This window comes from Pieris napi, chromosome 4, assembly GCF_905475465.1.
Source record: "Pieris napi chromosome 4, ilPieNapi1.2, whole genome shotgun sequence".
NCBI lineage: Eukaryota > Metazoa > Arthropoda > Insecta > Lepidoptera > Pieridae > Pieris > Pieris napi.
The window spans coordinates 6843283-6870674 of record NC_062237.1 but is presented as its reverse complement, the minus strand read 5'-3'; the positions used below and the strand labels follow the sequence as shown (position 1 = coordinate 6870674).

At 32.8% G+C, this 27392-nt stretch overlaps 2 protein-coding genes across 2 annotated transcripts; both read right to left on the bottom strand.

Moving 5' to 3' along the window:
• Window positions 1–1054: 1054 nt before the first annotated feature.
• On the bottom strand, window positions 1055–14399 carry LOC125049199 (nose resistant to fluoxetine protein 6-like). Its single transcript, XM_047648345.1, has 14 exons — window positions 14243–14399; window positions 12627–12768; window positions 11728–11992; window positions 10854–11027; window positions 10408–10484; window positions 9344–9540; window positions 8877–8991; window positions 7544–7758; window positions 6306–6496; window positions 5332–5467; window positions 4297–4483; window positions 3822–3964; window positions 1819–1921; window positions 1055–1170 (listed from the first exon to the last, which is right to left on the bottom strand). The coding sequence occupies exons 2-14, from the start codon at window positions 12754–12756 to the stop codon at window positions 1097–1099; spliced, it is 2007 nt and encodes a 668-aa protein (XP_047504301.1). The 5' UTR covers window positions 12757–12768; window positions 14243–14399; the 3' UTR covers window positions 1055–1096.
• Window positions 14400–16025: 1626 nt separating this feature from the next.
• On the bottom strand, window positions 16026–26263 carry LOC125049200 (nose resistant to fluoxetine protein 6-like). Its single transcript, XM_047648347.1, has 13 exons — window positions 26201–26263; window positions 25473–25613; window positions 24099–24378; window positions 23179–23373; window positions 22536–22615; window positions 21879–22072; window positions 21015–21129; window positions 19970–20184; window positions 19251–19441; window positions 18735–18870; window positions 17702–17888; window positions 16973–17115; window positions 16026–16164 (listed from the first exon to the last, which is right to left on the bottom strand). The coding sequence occupies exons 2-13, from the start codon at window positions 25597–25599 to the stop codon at window positions 16051–16053; spliced, it is 1977 nt and encodes a 658-aa protein (XP_047504303.1). The 5' UTR covers window positions 25600–25613; window positions 26201–26263; the 3' UTR covers window positions 16026–16050.
• Between the last annotated feature and the right edge of the window lie 1129 nt (window positions 26264–27392).

Sequence of the window (27392 nt, the reverse complement as noted above, 5' to 3'; positions counted from 1 at the left end):
GTTTTTGTATGTTAATTTTAGCAAAAAATCACAAGCCATGTTTTGTTTGATAAATGATTACAGTGATAAAATTTATACAACTCAGTAGATATTAAAATATAATCCAATTACATTTTTAAGATTTCTTCTTGTGTAAATATTGAAGAAATTTGCGTAATATATTTATCTTCATTGAAATACAAACAATATATTTAGTTCAATCCAACTTTGAGTTTTAATAATTATTTACAAACTTTTATTAGAAATACAATATTTCTTGTGTAAGTACAGTTCGGGATATAACTTCGCGAGTGCTGTTTAAAAAATATTGTTCTTTAAGTTGTATTATAAGCCTATACAAGCTTCTGTTATTAAAACATCAATACCGACTAATAAGCTACATGGCTAAAGCTACTGAGCGATGTATGTCAAGGGTGAGTAGAAACAAAAATACACTGTAAAAAGGTCGGCAATAATAATTCTCGTATTTACAGCGATGGTCACTAAAAAATTAAAACAAATGAATCAGTGCGGTTCGCTGTTAATATTTTTTAAAAAAGTGCATGCGTACAAAGTACACATATCAGAAGTGAAACTTCTTTGGCAAACTAATTTCTAAGTCTTGTTCATATTTATACAAATCTAAAACTTTAGATTTCCGATACTTAGAGCGAGGGAAAAAGGAAGATATGTTAGGAATTAAATTAATTTAATTATCATTAAAATATTAAAAGTGTCGAAAATTTATACAAATAATTTATTTATTTCTTCGATAATAAAAACACGTGGCATTTTAATTTACAATAAATATATAAATAAATAATACCAAACTATATGAAAAGGCTCATAGGATAATCGAATCATGATGCACTTTCACATTTCGTCAATATATCAAGAAATGATTTTTAAAGACTTATTTGACAACAATAAGTTTTAGTATAGAGGGAGCTGGTGGTAACTCGATAGTGCCATAGAACATATAAATTCCTTTCAAAAGTTTTGCAAAAATAATAGGTACAAATATTAAAATTATATTAAACTTGGGAACTTGACCCTTATAATAAAATACCACAGATACATCATTTAACAGAAATTTTATTATCTTATATTACAAATATTATAACTTTGTTTTAAATTCCTCGTTTTCTTCTACACAATCATCATGGGTCCGAGAACGCCTTTTCTTCTTGCCTGAAATCGATTTTTTATTAATTATAATAAAGCGCTACTGTATTCGTAAAAAATAATCTTATTTCAACGTTTTAACCAAAACTCCCCATTTTCATCACAACGTAAATATTATTCAACAACAGAAAGAGTCGAAAGATAACTTTAGTTAAAGGAGTGCAATTTAAAGGTATTTCCCATAATATTAAGGCGAGAATTTTTTTTTCGTAGACGAAAATTGCAAATTAAAAACTCAAAATTGTATACCTATGAATGATACAGATTAGTTCTATGCCTAAGCGAATATTGGATATCGTATTTTCATCAATTTATAATGGCTATGGGCTTCAATCTTAAAAACGTATATCTAATGAATATTTACTTTACAAAGCTATTCTTTTCCAAAGCTTAACATTTTACATAAGTGACTTTTAATCTATATTGGAAAATGGGATGCCATTATTTTCCGTATTATAATTTTGCTTTCATATCTATTTAATGGTTGTCAACGTTTATAAGTATTATTCAACTGTTTACATACAAGAAAAAACAGTACGTTTACATAAGTTATCAAGAGTTCAATGCGTAAGCGCAGATTTGTAAAAAGCTGGTCGCAATTATTAAGAAAGTAATTCGTGTTTTCGATATACTTAGTAATAAAATTATTCATACCAAACAAAATTTTGAGAAACGTAGATGTCGGCCCGTCCACCAAAACACACAAGATACAGCCACAGATAAGGGATATCAAAATGTAGTTCGATGCGTAGTATACCTATAAATAAATAACCATTATATGCTTTACACAATATGGTGTCCTTGTCGAAGAGGAACTAATATAGTTCCTCTTCGACAAGGACAGAAAAAACAAATATAATATTATATTAATTATAATAGGATAAAATCTTAATACAATGAATAAATACAATATAAGATATCGTTTGTTAATAAAATTTGAGCAGTTAAGAACTGAACGGAGACAGGATTAAAACAGAATTTGTATACTAATTATTGTATAAGGAAACGATGCGTCCAAACTGCCAAAAGTAAAGGTATAGTACCTATATAGTACATATTGACGTAAAATTGAAAAATCTATCGTGTAGATGTGCTAAGGCCGCATATACTCGTATTTATTCAAAGTTACAACTGTCGCACAAGAAGACCAAACATAAACGTTAATGCGTTTAAAAAAACGGTTTAGTTTTATTAATAATGTTAACCTTCAAGCGGGCGCGCGGTCATTAGTAACGGGAGCGGGCGCGCGTAACCGAAAAGACCTATGGGATGAATAAGAGAAAGAAAGCACTTATTACTCAATATTTATTTATTTACTTGTACTCATATATATTATCATTGTCTTTAAAGTCTGATTTGTCAAAAATAGATTAAAAGTATGAAAAAGAAACAAATGTTTCAAGTACTATCGGAAAGGTGATTTTCCTCGAATGCCAATCATCATCTCATCAATTACAACTTTCTCTCCCACTGAATATGGCAATAGACAGTTTTGTGGAAACATATCTAAAATTTCTCATGTTCGCGCAGCTTTGTCGAGAGTACGACGAGCTTGTCGCATAGTAGCATCATCAAACCGCAATGAATACAGTAGAAATTATATTCTTTTCACTGACATAGTAGTAGGAAAAATAGGTAAAAATATAAAATCTTCTAAATTGACATGTGATGTCTTCAAGGATCCCACTACAACACTTCGAAAAGTGCTCGAATTTCCACCGCATCTGTTGGTTTGCAGTCATGTATTCTGCTATACGATGGTGTTTTTTTTTTCGTTGGTATATGTAACAACTCTTTCAATAATATTCTCTGAAATGAATAAACTCCAGTCTTACTGGCCACCCCGACACCATTCCTACGAGGGCTATCTTCTGCGAGAATATTTTGAACTTGACTGTTATTGTTAGATTTTTGCTACTTCGTTACTTTATCGCGCCTTGTAAAATAGCTACTTATTTCTGTAATTGGCAAATCATCCTCTCCTGAGTCCGAGCGGTTTGATTCCTCAGCAGATCGAGGTTCCTCTGCAACGATGTGGTCGGAAGTTTCAGAGCCTTGGTCGCCGAGCTCTGATTCCCTTTCTTCTTCGTCTTCTCTTAGTAATTCCTCGAGTATTGCACTTTGTGGTAACCGTCTGAATCATTTTATATAAAAAAATCCAAGCTTAATTCGATATTATTGAATTATGGCCAAAAAACTACAACGAGCGTGAACGAGGGTATGTGTCGTTGAGCGTCGCGCGTAACCTTTTCGACGACAGGCGCGTGTAGTCTTTTCGACGACTGCACTGGGACGAAAACAATTGCGATCTATGGAGTGGGGGGAGCGTCCCGAGTAACGGTTTATTCTTTATTTTACTCCCAATGACATAGCGACAGGCTACTATAAATGAGAAATAAACGTGATGGGTAATAATAATAATATGAACGAAAATGTACTTAGCGCGGTCGATTCGACTACGCGCGCCCGCTTGAAGGTTAATAGACATCTTTAAAGTTCAAAAGAATTAAAAAAAACATTTATCGTTCTAATGATGATGGTATAACTACCATGCCCAACAAAATTGTGTGACCGATTGACCTCGTATGCTTCTTTGGCATTCGAAAACATTAACAAAGACGAATTAATATTTGTTTATTATTGTTCATAGAACTTACTGTATTCATTTCGGTAAAATATCGTGTCTGTACTGCTCCGCTGGTACTGATCAAAATAACTTGTAAGTGTATCATATATACTCCGTATGATACTCTTGATGGTAGCTTCCACATTGGTAATGATAAAAACCAATTGAGAAGACCTTAAAACACAGGGTAATTGAGGTTGATAGTGATACATTTTCCTATGTAAGTTTAAGAAAACTATATTCTTCAATTTATTCCATTAATCAATTTAAATGTATTAAATGTAATTGATTTAAACAATTTTTAAAATTTTGCTGAAAGTATCACAAGTTTCATAATTGTATTTAATATTTGACATTAATTTTTTATCATCAAGACTTAAACAAAGCTGAATATAATGTAATGGAAATTAGAGCAGAGATATTTTCTAGAAAAACTTTACATACATATTACAGATTCCGAGTCGAGACTTAGCGCTAATTATGACTCCTGCCTGTCAAAACCTTACCTCCATAACCATGTTTACATGCCAATACAATCCAGCCTACGATAGTGGCCCATATAGCTCTCATTACAACGTTGAAGAAAAGATCATAGTACGTGAACTTGTAAGGCAGTTGTACCATCATGTATGTTGTAAGATATAAATAGGTTAATGCTACGAAAGATATTGTCCAGCAAATTGTGACGAATTTCTGTAATTACAAAAAGTTGTAGTGAAATTTAAAGAGCAGTGTGCGACGGCAAAGTGCGACTCTCATCCCTGAGGTCGTAGGAACTCCGGCTGTGCACCAATGGGCTTTATGTGTGCGCATTTAAAACTCGCTGGTTCGGAGCGAAAACATTGTGAAGGAACCGGCATGTTAGACCAGTGCAGATAGCCTTTAAAAATAATAAAAAGTGAAAAAAATTACAGTAGGATGAAACCCATTAGAAAAGCAGGGGAATATGATCAAAATGAAAGGAAAAATAAATTACGGTCGATCTGAGGTCGGGAAGGGTAGGGGGGGGGGAGGGGAGGCTTAAGGGTAAAAAACGGTTTATCTCGATTTCCGGCAAAACTAAAAGTCCTATCGAAGAAAACTAAATGGCAAAGTTGTAGGTCATAAAAAGATCTACAACTTTTGTATTCACACATTTTTCACATAACCTCAAAATTTATGTGAAAACTTCAAAAAACCAACTTTTTGGTTTTTTATTTCTATCTTTTACAAAAATTTATTTTTTATGTTAATTTATATTAATTTATGTCTTAAACTCAAAAAGTCATCGACGTGTGTCACGAAATAGATAAAAAAAACTGAATCTTTGTGGGTTGTAATGCCACGTTAAATATTTAAACTTATGTACACTTTAAAAACAAACTCGCTGACATAGTTAAGGTAATTTGACTTAAGTAAATAATGTATTAAGTAAAAAAAATTCCCTTAAATTACAATAATTGACCTGGGTGTAGTAGTTTTTAAGTTGATTCGTTACATACATATGAATCCTCTATTAAGCGTCCATTACCAACGAAAAGCAAATTAATAATATTATGTACCTTTGACAATTGTAATCCTTTTTCTCTATGTACCCAGAGTATGTAGCCAAACATCATACCGACAACGAAAGGAGAAGCCCTTGTAGGTGTATTCATGTAAAAGTTTATGTAATAATCCGCAAAGTTTTGTGTCTGCCTATAAATAAAAAGCTGGCATAAAAACTAGAAAAAAAAATGTGTGCGTGTACTAGGTGTACACATGTAAGAAGTGAAACTTCTTTATGACCTTATTTTTCGAAAAATGATCTACTATATGCAACTTTACAGAAATTGGTTAAATAAAGTTAAATTAGATAAAGTTTAACAAAAGGCTTTTATTATCATAGACATGAATACAAATACAATTAATTCATTTTAACTTATTACTGTACTACTATGTAGTACTAAGATTATTACAGAATTTCATTAATTGTAATAGAATTATTAGTATTACTATCATTGTTATCGTATTATATATTTTTATTACTAATGGCTTCGAATCTCTTCGGATCAATCGTGGAACCGACAAGAAAAGATGGCGCGTAACCGAAAAATGTGACAAATGTGTGTACATTTTTTTCCAACGCCGATAAAGAAGTTTGACTTCAAAAAGCAACATGGCGCGTAACCTGCTACAAAATTTCTCCCATACGTCGATAAAGAAGTTTCACTTCAAAAGATGGCGCGTAACGGAAAAATGTGACGCGTAACGAAAAAATTTTACACTAATTTTTTTTCCAACCCCGATAAAGAAGTTTCACTTCAATAAATAATATTTACTCTTAAGCGGGCCATAGACGGACCGCATGTTGCAGTCAAGACCGACTGCAATATGCGGTCGCCGCACGGCGATCTCCAGTTTTCATACTAAATTCATATTCGCAATACACGGACCGCTCGAGCAATTCCTGAGCAAACCGCATATTGCAGTCAGTCTTGACTGCAACATGCGGTCCGTCTATGGCCCGCTTTAGGAATGGTAAAATTTAGCTTACCATAAACCATTTAAAACTGAGGGATACTCGTAGTAGGCGGCGTAGTAAGCCAGAGCAGCCAATGATGCTATGAAAGTTATGGTTAATGCACACCAGGCAGCGGTCGAGGATATCAGCAGGAAGATAATCACGAAAGGGCTCACGAAATATAGCTGAGTATCCACAGTCAGATACCAGGATTGCAAAAGGCACTGAAAAAAATATTTTACGGTCAGTTCATTAAAGGAGGGCAGCAAGTGCAGACACTACTCATTTTAGTTACCGAAATTCTTTGTTGCTTATTATTTGTCCTAACTATTTACTTTACTTGTATTTTTAGTTCTTTACTTTTTCTAGTTATTGTTAGTTTTAGTGTTTGTTAGTACGTATGGTTTTAGAGTAACGTAGTTGCAATTATGTGTTAATATGAATTTCAGTTAGTTCAATAAATTCAGAACATTCTAAGACACGTGTGTTATAAATGTACGGTGCAATTGTTATTATAATTTGATAAAACGAACATGACATGATATAAAAGTTGTTTGTTTCATACGCAAGTATATACTCATTTTTATTTATTTCCTTATTTTCAATTCTTACAGTACCTCTTTATACTAATGCAGTAGAAAACTTATTAATACAAAATTTAAACTAAGAACAAAATATTACCTATAAAGAAAACAAGAAACCCTAAATGTTTTTATAACAAACTAGCTGGCCTGGCGAACATCGTACCGCCTAACAGTCGATTCTTTATTTTTTTAAAGTACTTATTCTGATATTCGGGACACCGGTCTAGCTAGTAAGATAAAAAAAGAAAGTTGATAAGACAACAAATACATTATGTCAAAAAATATAAATTTACTTTCCCGGAACCCCTCCACTAACACTTGAACTTTATGCTATGGTATTAAAGTTCAAATTGACTTTTAAGTATTATTACGAATATTTTGTATGGGAATATAGAAAAGTGTAGTTTTTAGACTTTTTCACTAATTTTTTTTAATTTTTCTCGCTGTAAGAACCATCCTCGTACTTCAAGGAATATTATAATAAAAGAATCAGCCAAATCCGTCAAGCCGTTTTCATGTTATGTCGTGACAACGGAAAACGTTTCATTTTTATATATGTATATAGATTATGAAAAATGCAATCCTTGTGAATTCAGCCAGTGTACAACTAAGTATATATCAGTCTCACATTTATATGCGATTGTTTTTATTAAAATTTTACACACTTTTTTAATAATATTGTCTTACCACGCCAGCTGGGCGTATATAATTTTGTATATGCAGCAGAGTCGCCCACCATCTGGTTCTGCAGGCCTCAACACAATACGCCATACGATCCCAATCAGGCCCATCAGTTATCCAATGAAAAATGGAAGCCTGGAGAAGGACTGCCGTCCCCAGAATCGGAAGCGTCCTTAGAATTCGATAGGAATAGAAGATGTGAATCGATTTAAGGAAGCGTACTGGAAAAATGTATAGTTGTAAACGCTATTATATATTTGACAGGCAAATTTGTACTGGTTCGAAAAAATTAGCTATGTTCAAAAAAAATCTTAAACATTTATAAACATTAATTTTTTAATAGTTATACTAATTATAATTAATATATAAATCACTAATATCGTATCGTAACACGAATACGTTGCTATACATTAATCGTGAAAGAAATTTCATTTTTTAATATTATCATATTCTTAGCTAGAATGTTCCTTGTTATATGCCCACGGCAATGTTCTTTATTATAGTTAGGTTTCTCTTATAAAATAGTATGTAGGTATATGTTAACATATAAACCTCATTAACTACTCAAAACTCCACGTTTAGAATGCTTTATAGTCATGGTCAGGGAATGCAACGTCAATTTGATAAGTGATGAAGCTTATACAATATTTATCTTTGTAAAATAATATTTAAATATACGTATGAGGGCATAATAAGTTGTTTTAATATGTAAAAAATAAATAATAGTTAAAAAAAACTAAAAAAAAAGCTTTTAAAGCACATCATACTAAAATGTGAAAAATAATTCCTAATTTAGGCTGAAAATGGTAATGAACAAAAAATACTGGTATTATTGTGAAAAAGCGTGGGGCGCTCTGTGCCATATTTTTCGTCTATCGAGCAACCAACTCACTTTTTAGTTTGATGTGCTTTAAAAGCGTGTTTTTTAGTTTGTTTAAACTATTATTTATTTTTTAGTTCATTTTTTTTATTTTATTCTTTTTTTTCGGATTATTGCATTGTCATCGATTTTTGACAGGTGCGCAAAGTTTGAATTAAATCTGTCCGTTAAAAGTGGGTCAAAATCGAGTCCGAAGGAGACATACATACAGGTGAAGCTAATATAAAGCGTGTAATTAAGAATCTTTTCAACGCAGATGATGAAATGCAATGTTTACACAGCATTAATTGTTCTATTTTATCTATCGTGATCTTATTTTAATATTACCGAAGAATTTTAATATTTTAGTGTTCCGAAGAACACTTACGTATACCAGGTGTCCATAGGCGGCTGTTGCGTAACTTTAAGCGGAAATTAATTATTTAAATTAATTTTAATGCCATCGCAATACCGACTTACATGGTGACATTTTATTAGGTAAGACATAGACGCAGAACAGTCCACTCAACATAAAGAATGTATCTACAACCATTGGTGCCGTATTAATCCATGTACTTGTAAACAGCATTGTCCACTGTAAATTTATAAAGGTTCATTAAAAGCAAAGTGTTGTTCAAAATTAGCAAATTCATATAACTCGACTAAAGCTGTGTTAGCGTTCAATTTTTTTAAATACATGTCCACCAGTAAAATTCGATGAATAGTCGTTTATTCGTAAACTGAAAAATGGGATATAATAAAGCATTATCACAGACTAAACTGGAGGCATAGTTATATTTACATTAATATCAGGATATGTATTTTCAAAATTGAAATAAAAAAAAATTATAAAATTAAGTTATTTTTATAAAATTACGAGAAATAATTTTCCTATCCATTATTTTGTTTAAATGGAACTTTGCTCTCATTAATTATAATTTACATACCTGCATCAAATCCAATATATTATGAGCGGGAGATAATATTTGAAAGACATAAGTGTGACCATATATCACCCATAACATCGAAAGAGATCTAATTCCGTCGACACAATCAATTGTAGATTGCGAAGATTCAAAATTTAGTAATCGTTTGGTGTTTGTGTAAACTGATAGCGATGATAGAAGGACGTGTTTGGACCGAGCTAAAACAGAGTCAATATAAATGTGTAGGGTTTTAATTGTCGTCGCACGAATTTGATGGGGGACCTTCACTGGAACACCTCCAAGTGATTTTTACTGCCGGAAACACGTCTAAGTATTAAAAAAAAATTTAAGTTTTGTGTAATGTATTGAAATTTGGAAACAATCCGCCATTTTCTACTATTCTATTGGTTATGAGAGATGTGACGTTCACTTTAAAAAATCGTGTTTTTAATAAATCGCTTTTTAAGTAACGGATTTCTAACGGATATTTTGCACTGTAAGACTATTCACACATTGTTCTAGCAAAATCCACATTCGAAATGGCCGTTTGCGTTTATAAATTAATAGGGATGTGAAAAATAATCGATTTCTTTAAAAGTGAAAATCGATTTTTGGATTCGATTTTAATATTAAAAATAATTGAAAATCAATCATAGTTGATCAGTTTCAGTTGAACAGTTATTTAAAAAAAAGGGTGCGTGTACTTATGTACGCGCGTAAGAAGTTATACTTCTTTGGCTTTCTTTATTTTTTTTTAATATTAAATAATTAATAATAAATATTTGACGTTAATAATTTAATAATATTTAGTATATTATTAAATTATTAATTATTATTAATAATAATTATTATTATTTATTATTTTATTTAATCAATATGCGGCAGCAATCGTTTCCGGCAGCAAAAATTACTTGGAGGTGTTCCAATGAAGGTCCCCCGTGACTCCTGCATAATCAGTATCATCAAATTCGTGTGACGAAATTCGAAACTATTACCCATGGCACACGGTAACAATTTTTTTTATAAATATGTAATAATTGCTTAATAAAGTTGAATAAAGTTATGGAAGCAGTAGAAGTACTTACATTTTTTAATAAACCTGTTGTATAGATCAAAGCTAGTGCTGAGAAACGTCAACAGAAATAGCATACCAAATACGCCACTAAAACCAAACAATATTATGATACTAATATTTATGTACATTAAAATATATTGGACTTAATTTATTTAAAAATTAATAATAGCATATTATTCGTTGATAAATTATAAGAATAAAGAGATAGAAATTTATGTGTATAAGTAATCTTTTGAACGTAAACGTTATTCTTCTTAGGGTCGATTCAACCAAACAAGAGTAAATCTTAATCTTAGAATAAATCGTCAGAAAATCGAGAGTAAATCAATTTTACGTTTTACCAACTACAAATTCTAAGAATAGTGGGCCTATTCGGGAATTGTTACTATACCGCCGTTTTTACCTAATTCGTGATAAATTTAGTAAAAAAATCAGTTATTAAGTAATATAACTTACAATGCGACATAATCAGATGTAGTAAACATTTTATCGCCGGGCAGACGACAGGCGCCCTCTATATATTCCACCTTCGGCACACGCACTAACGAAGTTATGTAGTCCCCCACCTGCTTCAACGTACACACTTTTGGTATACACATACCCAGTCGTACAGAAATAAGTGAAGTATCCCTGTAATAATGGAAATTAATGATTTCAGTGAGAAATATGTTGTGTGCCTTTCGCCTTCAACAAAGTTTGGCTCGTTTAAATTATAAGCGTTTCATTCTGTTCTTCGACAGACAATATAAAAGTGGAGGTCCCGGTACGTATTAGGGTGCGTACAGACTATGTAACATAATATATAACTTGTGTTTTATAACACGTCCACATTATGTAACCTTGTTATTCATCATTATAACATAAAACAATACTGTACACATTAGAATAACAATGCAATATAACAATGTTATATAACCATTTTAAATAACAAAAGAAAAACAAAAAACGTAGATGCTGGGTTCGTCCTAGCAAACATATCAATAACATGTTATTATAACATTCAGTGTCCACATTATCTGAAACATGTTGTATAGCAATGTTGTATAACATGTTATGTCTGTACGCACCTTTACATGAAAAAAAAGGATTATTTAAAAAAAAAAACTGAATGTAGACAAATATATAAAGTACTAAAACTTTTGTAATTTTAATTGCAAACATTTTAATTAACGTTTTCTATTAATACTTCACACTTCATGGAATATAACACACGCATGAATAGCACAAGTGAGCAAGCTGTCTCACTCGGAATCAGTTCCTAATAAGCATTCATTGATTTCATCATCATCATCATTTTTATTGGTTTTCTTACATAGGTAAATTTACTTACTTAACTTCTATGGTCTCCATCAAATCACTTACAAAATCCTCGGAGTTTGTGAGCTCCGCAATGGAGAAGTTAGGCATCTCCATCAACTTATACAATAAAGGCATGGTTAAGTTTTGTATAGAAGGCACACTTAAATAGCAGTATTTTCCTTGAATGTGCATGTCCTCTGCCTGATTGTTTATGTTAAGACATTCAAAATAATCTCCATACGCAATATGGTTTAATTTTAAAATGCCACTAGGCATTTTCGCACTGGCATCAATGACTACAACAAAATACACGCCAAACATTGAAACATTTCTTTTCTTTTTACCGTCCATACCCTTTTACTTTAAGTTATTAGTTGTTTTCCAATTTTCCCAATGTAAATTTACCTAATACCTATCACGAATTATTTACATTTCATTCAATCTAATAAATTATTATAAGCACGTATTTCAGGTCAGATAAATGCGATCAGCATTTATCTAAATAAACAGATGCTTGGTCACTTCATTATGTTTCCCAACAAATAAGTAAATTTTATTGCATACTCCGATAGACTGAAGTAGGTTTTTCTACCTAGCCCTTAGCGAAGGACTACTTATTTTTTACAACTTTCAATTGAATATAGACGACTCATTGGTCTAGTGGTTAGTACCCCTGACTGCTAATCCATGGGTCCCGGTTTCGATCCCCGGCTGAGACGAACATCGATGTGATGAGCATTTGGTGTTGTGCTTAGGTCTTGGGTGTTTAAATATGTATTTATATGTTTATCTATCTATAATATGTATGTATATCCGTTGCCTAGTACCCATAACACAAGCTTCACCAGCTTAGCATGGGACTCGGTTAATTGGTGTGAATTGTCTTAAAAAAAAATATCTACACGATTTAAATGTGACATTTATACTTACAGGGGAGTACCATTGAACTATCTGTAAGAAAATGCAGTTGTTTCTCACACTCCGCGTAGTTCAAGGCATCTCTGTACATCTGGTTATTGTATGCATTGAATGGGTTTGATGACTCTAGAAATGACGTCATTGTTTTGATGATCTGCAATTTACATTTTATGAATAAGCTACATGAAAACGCATGGGCGTAAGATTAAAAATAAAGATGTAATGTCCAATTCGAGTTGACATGTGACATGAGAAGTGATGTTATAACGTCCTTTTGTCCTATTTTAACCGAGCGAGGCCAAAATCTTGCGACATGGTTTTACATTCCCATCGCTCAGATCGGTACCCTTACCCTCTTAACGGTAAAGACAAGAGATAAATGAGAGGACTCGACTTTCTACCGACAACGAATATCGCTTTATCGTTGGAAATAAATTGCAACTAATCTTGGTTGATAACACAGAAGACAAAAAATCGTGCCGCGGTTCACCAATCCGATTAAATGATCAAGTGAAAGACTCGTCGTGATGATCGTACTCAAAACTCTACACGATAAGAAGACAGAGGCGCTCTTGTCGCCTCGCAGATGGTAGAAACCAGTGGATAGTTCGCTCTAGATGTTACTTTAACCACGATGCTTAGACATGATCTGCTAATTACAGAGACAAAGAAAGCATTGATAGTGATGAAATAATGTAATATTACGACATATCATGTTGCGTTATGCTCATTGGATGTTTATTGTTACCGAGCTTACCATATAACTCGTGAAATTAAGCATAAATTAAATACCTACCCTTATCAAAATTGGTGTGAAATACAATTAAAGAAACGAACAATTTGCGGTGAAATATACAATCGTTGTAATTTCGAAAAACAAGCTGTAAATTAAAGTGAAATTTAGTTCTTAAATTAATTTTCTTCGGCAATTAGAAAAGTTTGCGGTTGTTAGAAAGACATTTTCGCGAAAATATAGAATTAGGTTAAGAGCTTGTTATAACTTCGCTTGTTAAGAAACCCTTGTTTAAATGAAGTTATTCGTTCATTTGTAAGGGTGTCTAACAAATGCAACCCTTGAAGTTTTGCTTCCAGCCTTGCGATTCTGTAACTCACTTTTCGAACTCGCACAGCGGTTTTCGCAGCGGCGGTCGCGCTTAAACCAGTCGTGAAGCTGATAAGAAGGGAGCTTGTAGTTTATTGTTAATCAGAATGCCAAATCGTAAAATGACTGCTTCACGACTGACTTGAGCGCGACCGCCGCAGCGAAAACCGCTGTGCGAGTTCGAAAAGTGAGTTACAGAATCGCAAGGCTGTACTTTGTAATGCATAATAATAAAATAAGCATAATTTAATAAGCGTACATCAATTGCTTCTTTTGAATTTGTGGGAAAGATATTAGGATACCTATGACAAGTAATATTTCTTAGCTTCTGCACTTGAACATAGATATATAGAAAATTCATTTTTTATATGAACTATAATAGTTTGATTTAAAGTAATCTGAATAAAAATAATTTTATTAATCTGAATAATAGAGATTGTTTAACTTTATCTGAAAACTAATTTTTGAACTGCACACAAAAAAAATATATGGAAGATTAATGCATTATATTTATAACTTAACATACCTGAAATAATTAGATTTGATGAAAGAATTCAAACACCAATATCTACATAATATAATAACACTAATAATACATTTGATTTTTTTTAGATCACCTCACTAGAACAAGCCACGTATTTCATATGAATTAAAAATTTACACATATCGTAATGTGCCCTTAAATATCCACGATTTACTAAAAAATCGTGATTTATATTGACGTAGTAACAAGTATTATACTGATAAGGATTCACTTCGTGTGCGTTTGAAGTCGTGTCAACTTACAATAGCGCCCGAGCTAGACACGACGCTTCGAATTATTTTAATTAATTAAATGATTTTTTCCGGCGAATATTTAAAATCCGCACGGTTACCAACTTAGTCGACTAACACACGAAGTCTGTACTTAGCCATTATAAACGTACTTTAAGCTTCAATGAATGTTTGCCTTTCGCACTTATATCACTAGGATTAGACTTATGAAAATCGAGTTATCGAAAAGCCAGCGATTTTTACGGATACGGATACTGAGATTGACATCTTTTACTATTTTATTTATTACCAATATACTTAAGTAAAGTATATAATTTTAATAATTATTTATTTATTATTCTTTGTAAATATAAAGCTAATAAAGCAAATAGAAACTGGCGTGTTTCTATAACCTTTAGCATTATTTTCTACTACCTACAGTATAGTACCTACTTTATAATAATTTATCTCACAAATAATTTAATTAGCTAGATAGAGACATACAATCATGCAATCATATTACATAATATTACGGGTAAAGCGAATTCAATTCATATAGAGATTTAATAATTGTAGCGGTTCATTCACTTATTTGAAATATCATATTTACTCTGGTTTTAATAAATTTATTCATATGAATACGAAAATAAAATTAAACGTACAAGTTTGAAAATATTTATTAGTATTTTACAATTTTGTTCTGTGTTCGTTATTTTCTTCCTCTGATGTTTTTGTATTTTTGTCCAATCGGGGACGTTTTCGTACTGGAAAGAAAGATAAACTATAAATATGATTTTACCAGTTTTATTTTGTGTGTATCCTAGATTCCACCACTGGAAAAAAATGTATCCGGGATATTGACACTTATCATATATACAATATTTATGATGCTAGCTGTGGTCTGTCGATTCGTTCGTAGCGTAATTTCATAAAGGAGCTATAAAGCATAAAATATTTATTGTAAAATGGTTCAAACCAACAAGTTCAGGCTTATTATGTTACAAAAGTATACGTATAGATTTGAAATTGAAAAACTACTTTAGAATACCAAAAACAAAAAATAAATACATTAAGGTGGGAACTGACCAACGTTACGAGGTGTAATGTAACATGTAATGTAATGTTACACAGCGAGCATTCGTGCAGTGAGTACGTCGTGTTACGGGGAAACCAGCGAGCAACGAGCCGCTCGTTGATCACTCGCGACGTGCGACGCGTAATTACTGAACCGCGTAACAGTCAAAGGATTCGCCAAAAAACCGACAGCCGGGTGGAGCACTCAAAGCGAGCAACGAGCGGCTCGCTGTGTAACATTACATTACATGTTACATTACACCTCGTAACGTTGGTCAGTTCCCACCTTTATAAACACATATGCAACTGATTGTTGTATCTTGAAATCGACCCCTTAATGCTGGAAATCTTTTACATCACTAGGCATTTTGATCGTACTCTCAAAGACCGCTTGCATTAACAAAATGGGTGTCAGTGGGTTGCGGTAGCTGCTCTTTATGGGTGTCCCATAGACTCGTTTGGCACTTTTCTAATAAATCTTATATACGTTACAATAAAGATTATAATTTAAACATTACCCATAGCATGCTTAAGTAGTGTAGCACAAGGTTCGTCAATCAACAAACAAATGGCGAAAGCAAGAACCAAAGACAACAAAGTATATCCTGCAGCGAAATATAACTGAAATGTAAATTTTTTTCTTAAATTAAATTGGCATCTAAAAATGAATATTACTGTATAACAAACAAGAGTTACTCTTTTAAGTTATTACTTACTATTACTTGAAGGTCACTTAAAGAGGGATTATATAGAAAAGAAAGAATTGAGTTACGAGATTTGTTTTTTTTCAAGTTATGATTTTGATGGCTTAATATTTAACAGAATTGTTACCTTATTTCTAAACGTAAATAAGCGTAACTTAAACATAATGATAAGAAAACATTCAATAACTTTTGAAGTATATATGTTACAATCCTTTACGGTAAAAAGTACCATCCGTATCACCTCGACGTCCGTCTTTCCACAACTGAGCGTTTTCTAAGGCAGTTTATGCCGCGCACCACCACTATGTAGAACCAGTTGCCCACTGAAGTATTTCCGAACCAATTCTTGAAAGGCCGGCACTTGCGAGCCTTCTGGCAGTGTGAGTGTCGATGGGCGGCGGTATCACTTAACATCAGGTGAGCCTCCTATCCGCTTGCCTCCTATTACACAATATAATATATAATAATAATAATATAATAGTCCCATGCTAAGCTAATGAAGCTTGTCTTATGGGTACTAGGCAACGGATATAAATACATATTATAGATAGATAGACATATAAATACATATTTAAACACCCAAGACCTAAGCATAACACCAAATGCTCATCACATCGATGTTTGTCTCAGCTGGGATTCGAACCCGTGACCCATGGATTCGCAGTCAGGGGTATTAACCACTAGACCAATGAGCCGTCAAAAAACGGTAATTAATTAAAACGTACTGTATCAATTTCAGTGAAATACCGGGGTGCCAAAACACTATTAGCGTGTGACATGATAACCTGTACGTGTGTAAGGTATACGGCGTACGATAATCTAGAAGGCAACTTCCACATTGGGAGAGATAAAAACCAGTTCAGTGGACCTGCAAAATAAAACAATTTTAGCATAAATATTTTAATTTTATATTATTACTAGCTGACCCGGCAAACGTCATTTTGCCATGTATATTATTTCTAGGAAAAAATTTTTTAGTTCAATAAAAAGAACTATCTAGTATAATAAAAAGTAGGGGTTGTTTGTAGAGGGGTGACAGTTAAGGGTTGTATGTATTTTTGTATGATGTATTATAAAAAAATAAAAACAAAAACTTAAAACCATTAACATTTGGGGGGATAAAAATAGATGTTGTCCGATTCTCAGACTAACTGAATATGCACAAAAAAAATCATAAGAAACAGTCGAGCCGTTTCGGAGGAGTTTGGGAACGAACACTGTGACACGAGAATTTTAGATATTATATATTAGATACTCAATTTTGAATGAATCAATAATAAGTAATACACCATAGGGCACAAGTTCGTACTTTATCTCTATACATTTACACCTATTTTTAAAGTGATTTAAGTACATCATATTATTGTGATACACGTCACATAAATACTCGACATACATTGCTGTACACCGCAAACATTCAAAACTAACGTGCACCACTAGTAATAATAACTTACCCCCATATCCGTGAGTACATGCCAAAATTATCCAGCCCACTGAAGCTGCCCATATTGCTCTCATAATGGAGTTATAAAAATTGTTATGGAAACTAAATTCATAGGGCAATTGGGCGAACGGGTATACCATAAAAATGCAATAAGCCATTGCTGTGAATGCCACTGTCCAGTTAGCTATGATGCGTCTCTAAAATAGAAGAATTAAATACAGGGAGAAAATACTGAACTGAATTTTGATGGAATATAGTTGGCCAGATTAGAACATGTTTAAAAAAGAGAAATTTCCGAAAAATTTGTGGACAAACATTCATACATACGAGTACATTCTAATATTTAGCACATGTGGAAACCTCAATATTTCAAAATTTTCTTATTTATATTTAACTTAACCAGAAATATACGATCAATTATAGTTTCCCTACTGTGTTCTTAATCTTTCCTATAGACATGACAATGGCAATAACGACGATAATACTCTCTCTCTGCCTCTATTCAAATTATATTAATATTTAAATACATTATCATGTCAAAAAAAATCTTAGTCTCAACGAAAAAAATGCCATGGGTTATTCTGGGTTTTTTGCACGGAACATAATTGTTATAAAATGGCATCGACGCTTTGACTTGTGCCATTTTCATAGTACGAGATTCGATTCAAATTTTGATAGGCACCCTGGTAGATATACATTCTCCTAATTATAAATAAACATAAAAATTTGGTTTTTAGCAAATAACAGATGAGCGCACTATTCCTGCAGCCGGATCTTAGACCATTTGTTACACTTTCAAAACGTATTAAATGCAATTGATCATAAATGATAATGAAGAAAGGTTTTTGTATTCTTGCGGCACACTTGCGGCGTCAACATTAATCCCGTTCATTATTTATCTATTCGATTAGCTGTATCTATTTATATAAATTATTCAGTCCGTGTTTCTTTGGTCATATGTCGGTTAACATCATATATATGGAGATCCTGTGGTCCAGTAAATATTGAAAATGAAAGATTCTGAGTTAGAAAGTATAACTTACCTTAGAAAATATTATTTGTTTCCCGCGGTGCTTCCAGAGAATGTAGCCAAATATCAAACCAACTATAAAAGGCGATGCTCGCGTAGCAGTATTTACGTAGAACGTTTTATAATATTCGTAAAAATTATCTGAATACCTGTAAAAGAGAAATTTCTTCTATCGTTTTTGGTTGTAAATTGTTCTTTTGGGCAATTTCATATGGAAAAATAAACTTTTTATAACGATCTTAATTTGCGTATTATATGCATTTTAACGAGATAGTGTTTTTCTTATTTCTTTGGTTTTTTTTTACTTAACCACAAATATACGATCAATTTTATGAAAATGGCAATAGCGGCGTTAATACTGTACCTCTATTACAAATTATATTAATATTTTTAATAAATTGTGATCTCTAAAAGAAATTTAGTCTTTCAACGAAAATATGTTAATGGGTTATACTGGGGTTTTTTTTTTGTTAATCTGTATGATGGAGGTATAATATATGTATGATGGAGTATAAATATAAGCACTCACCATAGACTGTTTATAATTGAAGGAAATTGATATGTGAAGCAATAATAGGCCATGACAACAATGGACGTCAGAAAAGAGAATGTAAGGGCAAACCAAGCCACGCTCTCAGACCATAAGAGAAAGAAAATGATAATAGGACTGAGGAAGTACAGCTGCATGTCCACTGTCAAATACCATGATTGAAATACGCACTAGGAAGAAAATAATACAAATAATTAGTGTTATATAATACTCCATTCGGGTTAATAAAAATAGTAGGTTATTTAATTACACCCTGGTAATCACTAACTGTAATATTAAAAAACAGGTTCTCGGTTCAGTTCCGTGTCATTTAAATTCAGTATTTTTTTAGTACATATCTGCGTAGGTAATTAATGCATATAACAAATGTCTCGAACATCTTATATACTTAGCGAAACAATGGCTTCTATAAATAATTAATGCAACAACACCAAAAAATGTTTTAAGCAGAAAAACTTATACACAATGTACCTTGCAGTTATTCATTTTATTCATACCATAGGTGTAGATTATATATTTATTACATATAAATTATCCTTACTGACTATGCCAATACGATAATGTCGAGAAAAATACAATATCATAAAGTATATTATATTAAACACATAATATACGCAATATTGCTTCTGTGAATTCACTCTGCGAACATATAAATATGTCGAATATAAAAAACAAAAATAAAATTATAAAAATCTTACCACTCCAACAGGTGTTAAATAATTCTGTACATGCAACAACGTAGCCCACCATTTGCTTCTACATGCTTCTGTGCCATACGCAATGCGATCCCAATCTGGACCATCATTTATCCAAAGGAAGAATGATGCTTGTAAAAGTACAGCCATTGCCAGAATAGGTAACGTCCGTAAGTATCGGTATAGGTAAAATATGTGAAGGGTTTTCGTGAAGCGCACTGAAAATTTTAAATTGAGGAAACAAACTGTTACTCAAAAACAGTTAATATAGCTATATACAAATTTATATTATATATAGATAGATATAGAGATAGACAGTGAGAGCTTGAGCTGAGCTTTTTTACACGCTTTATATTAGCTTCACCTGTATGTATGTATGTAACCGACTCCTTCGGACTCGATTTTGACCCACTTTAAACGGAGTGATTTAATTCAAACTTTGTACACTTATAAAGAATCAGCGACAATATAATAATTTCATACCTAGGTTTATCTCAAAAAAACAATGAAATTTTTTTTAAGTCCACAAAGCAATACGATTAAATTGAGACAACACGTATTGCTGCTAGGACTAAAAAGTGGATAGACGAAAAATATGGCACAGAGCACCCCACGCTTTTTCACAATGAAACCAGTATTTTTTGTTATCATATCATCATATCATCATATTTGTATATCATACCATGAGGATCATTGTGAAAGCGTTTCAAAATAAGTATCGCAAAGACATTTCTTAAAAAAATTGTTTAATGATGCTTTAGTCATTGAATAAATTCTACGAATTGGGCTAACATCATCTTGTAAATAAAATACAAAGTTAAAAAAATTAGCACAATTGCTGTAACACGTACGAAAATCTTGAGCAACGAAACGTTTTATGACGCGTGTTCTAAATGAAACTTAAACTTTGGGAACTCCACTCGGCACCAACTACTCACTTTAGGGGAACTTAAGTTTAAATAACATGTCTATCGGTTGCATATCAGCCTCTATGCCCACTCACCGCCGTTAGGAGCCACTCAGGTTAAACTTATATAACAAAACTTACATGGTGTCAAACTTTTAGGTAAAATGTATACGCAAAATAAGCCACTCAACATGAAAAATGTGTCCACAACTAGGGGTGCAGCATTAATCCATGTACTTTTAAAATTAGTCGTCCACTGAAATATTGAAAACCGAATTGAATTTGCATAAAATCGGAATACTTTTTGCCATCGACTTAGATGGGATGTCGAGTAGTGTTGCCCAAAGACGAGACTTAGGCCAGTCTTGGTCTTGTCTTGCGTCAATACACCTGGTCTTTTCTAGGTATTGCGCTCTCAGTCTTGGTCTTGCGAAAATGCAAGAAAAAGACCAAGACTGCAAGACCAAGACCGATTTTGGGCAACACTAAATTGTCGAGTATAGTGAAGTTTACTCGTAAAATTATTCTAATGATAAAATTCAGTTTCTATCAGACCACTGAATTTTTATATTAGTTTGTGTATAATAGTTTAGATAAGGCTTTAAATGTTGATCTTTAGTTTTTATACTGTTGTAAGTAAAATGGCCTATGTGCATTGGTTAACGCAAGACGTGTATGCCTCAGTGCTCCTGTGTTCGATAACATTTAACGCATTTGTTTTACTATAAAATAGACACCGAATTGTGCTTATTCCTTTCATAGAGTTACGAAGCTTTAAACAACAAAGTGTACTAAAAATATAATTCACATTCTTAAAGTTATAAGAAAGTTACACTCGTGATTATTGTATTAAAAATTATACGAAAGTTCACTTTGAAACTCGTCTTGCTAAAGTCTCGAAACTTCGAAACAAATTGTACATTTACAATTTATATATGAATTTGGTCCCGCTTCTTATTAGTAGACTGTTATGAAATGTGGGCTATAAATGTTATTCAAAAATACCTCTCTCATATCCATTAAATTGTGAGCTGGAGACAACAACTCAAAGACATATGCATGACCCACAATCACCCATAACATGGATATTGCACGAATACCATCAACACAGTGCAGCGCATACTTTGGAGACTTGAAAGTAAGTAATTTAATTGTATTCGTGTATATTGACATGCATGACAATAGCCGATTGGACCGAGCTGCAAAAAAGAATTAGAATAATTAACAGAAATTTAGTTTTTGCTATTGCAATCGTGTATTACTTTATTAAATTATTATATTCAGGAGTAACATCATATTACGTATCTAAAACTTAAGTTCATGCGTTCAAATTCCGGATGTGTACTCTATAAAAAAATATGTTCACAAAAAATATACAAAAATCTGATGTCAACATAAAGACACCCTAGGAATATTATTTTTCACTATATAGCCCATTAATTGTGTTAAGGGTGTGACACACAAAGTCGATACGTTCGATACGTTGTGTCTACAGCGTGAAAGGCTTTTATATATTTCTGGTTTAATATGTTTACGGATTACTACCTCCTAATCAAGAGTAATGTAAATTTGTGTTTTCTATTTAATATTAAAAATAAAATTATAGTAAAGTGAGGAAGTAAGAGAAAATAATTTAAAGGGCCAATTCAATATTATACTTACATTTTTTCCTTATAAATACTTGAAATAGATCGTAACAAGTACTGAGAATCGTTAGGAGAACTACAGTCCCAAGCACTCCGCTGAAACATGAAAATGCAGATGCTTTAATCAAGATAAAATATTGAAATAGTTTGATAACAAAAATGTATCTATTTACATTGTTAAATTGGATTAAATGTAAAATCTTTTTACAACTTGTGATGGAATTCTCTAAAATTAAAATTTGTTTAACCAGTATCAGATGTACTAAAACCTTTTCACGTCACACTTCTTTTTGACGTGACAACGTCTTATAATTCGATGGAGCCGGCTGCACGCACGAAAAAACATGACTCATGCGGCGTTACCTCGCTCTGAGGCGTTCCATTTAAAATTGACATAATTGTATTTATGCGTACAAATAAATGTAACTTGATCAATTCAATTGTGATTTTCATTTACCTCCTTCTCTATATCCATACAAAATACCTATCGAACAAATAAATTTTAATTTTTTTGTTGAAAAATGCAACCATCCCATCAATATTTTTTTGTGACGTTGTCACGTTCAACTATCGTCAGTAAACCGACTTTACACACAACCGATTTTTTATGTATACAACAGTTCCTTACAACAACCTATATAGTATTGAAATATACTTACAACGCAATATAATCAGCTGTACTTAACATTTTATCACCAGGCAATCGACAAACGGTTTCCCGGAACTCAACTTGTGGTAGCGGAATGGGAGGAGTGATAAAGTCCGCAACCTGATCGACAGTACAAACTTTTGGAATACATACAGCCAGCTTTAATGACATCATATTCGTTGTTTGATAACTATCCGTGAATGATCTGCAAAATTGAATCACATATTATATATTAGGTAGTCTAATAGAGTAAACATTTGGAAAATTTGGATTGGAACTAAAGACAATAACTTTTTAACTGGCTGTTAAATTCAAACGTATATTTTACTTTTGTAATTTTAAGTACAGTTTGACATATAAATTAATTATCCTGGTGAAAAAATCAACCGAGTCTCGAAGATTTTTATTCGGGAAGACTGATTTTATTATAAGTGTATTCACAGTTCTTAATTATTTTTAAGGGTGTATTAATAAATTTATACCTGAAGTGCTAATAAATTTAAAACATCTGAAAGAGGAAAATAGACGCTCTGGAAATGTGGTGTGGAGGTGGATGCTTAGGTCCCATATTAAGACGGTTACAGGTAAAAACTCGTCTTTCGACACTTTGTTCCGACCAACGGAACCTATGTTTCTGTTTGTGTTTGGATTTGTAACACGTAGAGGTCCAGGAAATTTAGAACAACTTATGTGGCTGGCATAGTGGAGAGTACTAGACCTCGCCGGACCGATCAAGAAAGGCGTGGACGAAATAATGCGGCTACACTATCACGACCAAAGAAATGAAGAGCGCGACATAAGGGGGGGGCGTAGTAAAGACCTTTTTAGATTTCGTTATTTCGTTTGGTCTAATGTAGATGAAAAAATATTTGAGGGACCAATTAAATGGGCATCAGTAACTCTAATTGGAATGAATGTATCAGAACTTACTTCACTTCAGGAGCATCCCTCAAATTATTGGCAAACTTTTCGACTTTAACGAGTCCATCAATTGCGCTAGATCCGGTAAAAGACCTGGCCATCTTAGACACAGTGTACCAAGTCGGCATGGTTATAGTCTGCGAGAATGGTATTCTGATGAAGCAGTATTTGCCTTCCAGGTGTATATCATCTCTGGCCTTATTTATGTCGAGACATTCGTAGTAATCACCATAATCGTTGATGTTCATGTTCAAAATTCCACTGGGCATTTTGGCACTCGCATCGATAACTGTGGAATAAAAATCACCCTGCACTATACACTCCGTACCAGAATCATTTCATGAAAAACTGACAGACAATAATATCAAATATATTCCTAAAAACTACTACATATTCTTTGTTTGCTCAGGAACTGCTCGAGCGGTCCGTGTATTGCGAATATGAATTTAGTATGAAAACTGCAGATCGCTGTGCGGCGACCGCATATTGCAATCGGTCTTGACTGCAACATGCGGTCCGTCTATGGCCCGCTTAAGACTTTAAGATTGTAAACGAATGCCTTGTTTGTATTTTAAATTTCTTATTTTGTTTAATATAGCGAAATTAGTAATTAATTCAAATAATAATATTAGTTTTTAAGTATTATAATAGTATTGTAATGAACGTCGCTGCTTTAGTTTTTAATTATAATTTTCAACTTAGCAGATTGATTGAGGGGTGCAAGACGAGAATATTATCAATTCGAGATGCAATTTCTTTGTGTTTATTCAAGAATAGGTCCTCCATCCGTGAACCGATCAACTTCCAAGAAATCAGACTAATAGTATCTCCATATTCCTAGTAATGTAAACTAATAATCGTAAATGAAATGTAGCGTGCAATATCTAAATTAATTATACCTAGTTAAATATATTTAATACGCTTGGTGATATAAAACCAATCAATAGAAATAAAAACGACTCCAAAATGTTCTAAAATTTTTGGACTTTTCGGACCATTTTAGAGTTGTTCATAAGTTTGTAAGGAATTTATTTCCTATACGCCTCAGGGCCATTACTCTGTAACTTCTAATAAGATCCCGATTCTTAAAATAAGCTTTTGTTCCGCACGATCCCAAGGTTGCGACATCAACGCTGTGGATATTGAGAGAACTATAGACAAAAATGTCGGGATCGGTATCGCTGTCGCTATTGGAAGTTATAGAGAACGGTTACTGCCTTGCGATTCTGTAACTCACTTTTCGAACTCTCACAGCGGCGGTCGCTATCAAATCAGTCGTAAAGCAGTCATTTTACGATTTGGCATTCTGATAACCAATAAGTGAAAAAGGAGTTACATCATCCCAAGGCTGTTTAATACTTATGAAATCCTTGTAATACTTACATGGGAGTGCCAAGGAGCTATTAGACAGATATTTCAATTGCCTCTCGCATTCTGTATAATTCAGTACACGTTTATACAACTCCTGGTCAAAAGACTTCCGCGGATCCGCTAACAATCGAAATGTCATGACACCGTTGTAACCTAATAATAAAAAATATTCAAAATATAAGGCCAGGTAAGTTAAGTAAAACTTGAGTAGAAGCTCACTGACGCATCCATTACATACGGTTGTATATTTCTACGTTAGCTTTTCTTCAATATTTGCTTTATATGAGAATAAAAAGATATAAATTATCTAAGTCTTAGGTAAATTACTTTAGTACGTATAACGTGGTCAATGAGACTCGCTCCGTAAAAGAATAAACTGCCCTGCGATTCTGTAACTCACTTTCGAACTCACACAGCGGTTTTCGCATCGGCGGTCGCTCACAAATCAGTCGTGAAGCAGTCATTTTATGATTTGGCATTCTGATAAACATTAAACTACAAGCTCCCACCTTTTCAGAATGCCAAATCATAAAATGACTGCTTCACGACTGATTTGAGAGCGACCGTCGATGCGAAAACCGCTGTGTGAGTTCGAAAAGTCAGTTACAGAATCGCAGGGCTGGTTAAAATTATTCTGGATTCTGATATTTAAAGGTAACAGTCACTAATGTAATACAACAATGTAATACTATTATTATTTACTCCAATTACCATGCAATAAAATAAATATCAATTATTACCTCTGCTCGTAGTGAATGCTTCATTAAAAATAACTTAAAATTATTATCTCTCAATAATTCTATTTTAATTGTTCACGAAGTATTTTATTATTTTATCGTCACGATGAATTTTGTAAGTAGGCTTCGTTTATTTTATAATCGAGGAAATTTTATTTACGCAATCCCCTTATTTCAATAGCTCCAGGAAATCTGGGACTCGACTCATACCAGGCATTCTCTTTGCTTCTCAGATAGCAGAAAATCCACTAAAATACTCCTCGAGTGCATCGTGCCCTAGCGCATTAGAATACTACCAGAGTCGCTTTTGCATTCCTCGTGTGTTCGGAACTCGTCAGATGCATAATTATTAGCTTCATTTTCACCCGAGAGGCGCCATAGTCAATAGTTATACTTTAAAATATATGTCGGATTAAAGGCTTTGGTGTCAGCTGCTATTGCCATTATATGTCACAGAGCTCCTAAATTAACAACGTCAAAGTCTAATCAGTTTATGACCGTTAATATTTTGTGGTTTATTCGATTTGCCAATATTACTAAATCTACCAATTAACGACTATTTGATAGTCTATACTAATGTTGGAGGGTTTATAAATTATCGACTATTCAATAATCGATAATATTAGTGATTATTATTGTTATTTCAAGTAATTTATCATAACTTTAATCGTTTGAAACTTAAAGACAATCAATCTGTTTGACACTAGTCGATTCGGGTTCGGTCGTAGAACGAGGACACGTATGTGAGACTCTATTACGACGACGATAACCCTTAGAAATGTTTTAATATCTTACATAATATTTTCTTATTTTCCCTAATAAATTTGATGAGGAAAGATAATTAAATTTTAATCAGATGTGGAAAAAACGTTAAAAGATATAAAACGTATGTTAAATAAGAATTTCATGTTTTACTGATTGATATGTAAATATTTAGTTTTCTTGATACGCCGTACGTCACCCCTTCCACCCATATTTGGTCTTTGTAACGTTTGTTTTTGACATGTCAAAGCATAGCCCTTGCCTCGGTTTGATTTGTGTTTAATTCTGTATTAACATGGTTCGTCAATTCGCAGAACAAAGGATGTTTGTTACATGAATGATCCTTGGAACTTTATATCAAAGGGAAAATTTTATTCTATGAATAAATAATGTTTTTTTAAGAAAACATTTCAATGGCCTTAGTTAAAACGGG

Bases quoted from the DNA above. Each gene is read 5' to 3' on its own strand.
- LOC125049199 (XM_047648345.1), bottom strand. From the start codon at position 12,756: ATGACGTCATTTCTAGAGTCATCAAACCCATTCAATGCATACAATAAC. The intron at 11,993-12,626 runs GTAAGTATAAAT...ATTTTGTTGTAG, and splicing joins TAGTTCAATGGTACTCCCCT to TCATTGATGCCAGTGCGAAA. The intron at 9,541-10,407 runs GTAAGTACTTCT...ACTCTGTTTTAG, and splicing joins CAACAGGTTTATTAAAAAAT to CTCGGTCCAAACACGTCCTT.
- LOC125049200 (XM_047648347.1), bottom strand. From the start codon at position 25,599: ATGACATTTCGATTGTTAGCGGATCCGCGGAAGTCTTTTGACCAGGAG. The intron at 23,374-24,098 runs GTAAGTTCTGAT...TCAATTTTGCAG, and splicing joins AGGGATGCTCCTGAAGTGAA to ATCATTCACGGATAGTTATC. The intron at 20,185-21,014 runs GTAAGTTTTGTT...TAAAATTTTCAG, and splicing joins ACCTAAAAGTTTGACACCAT to TGCGCTTCACGAAAACCCTT.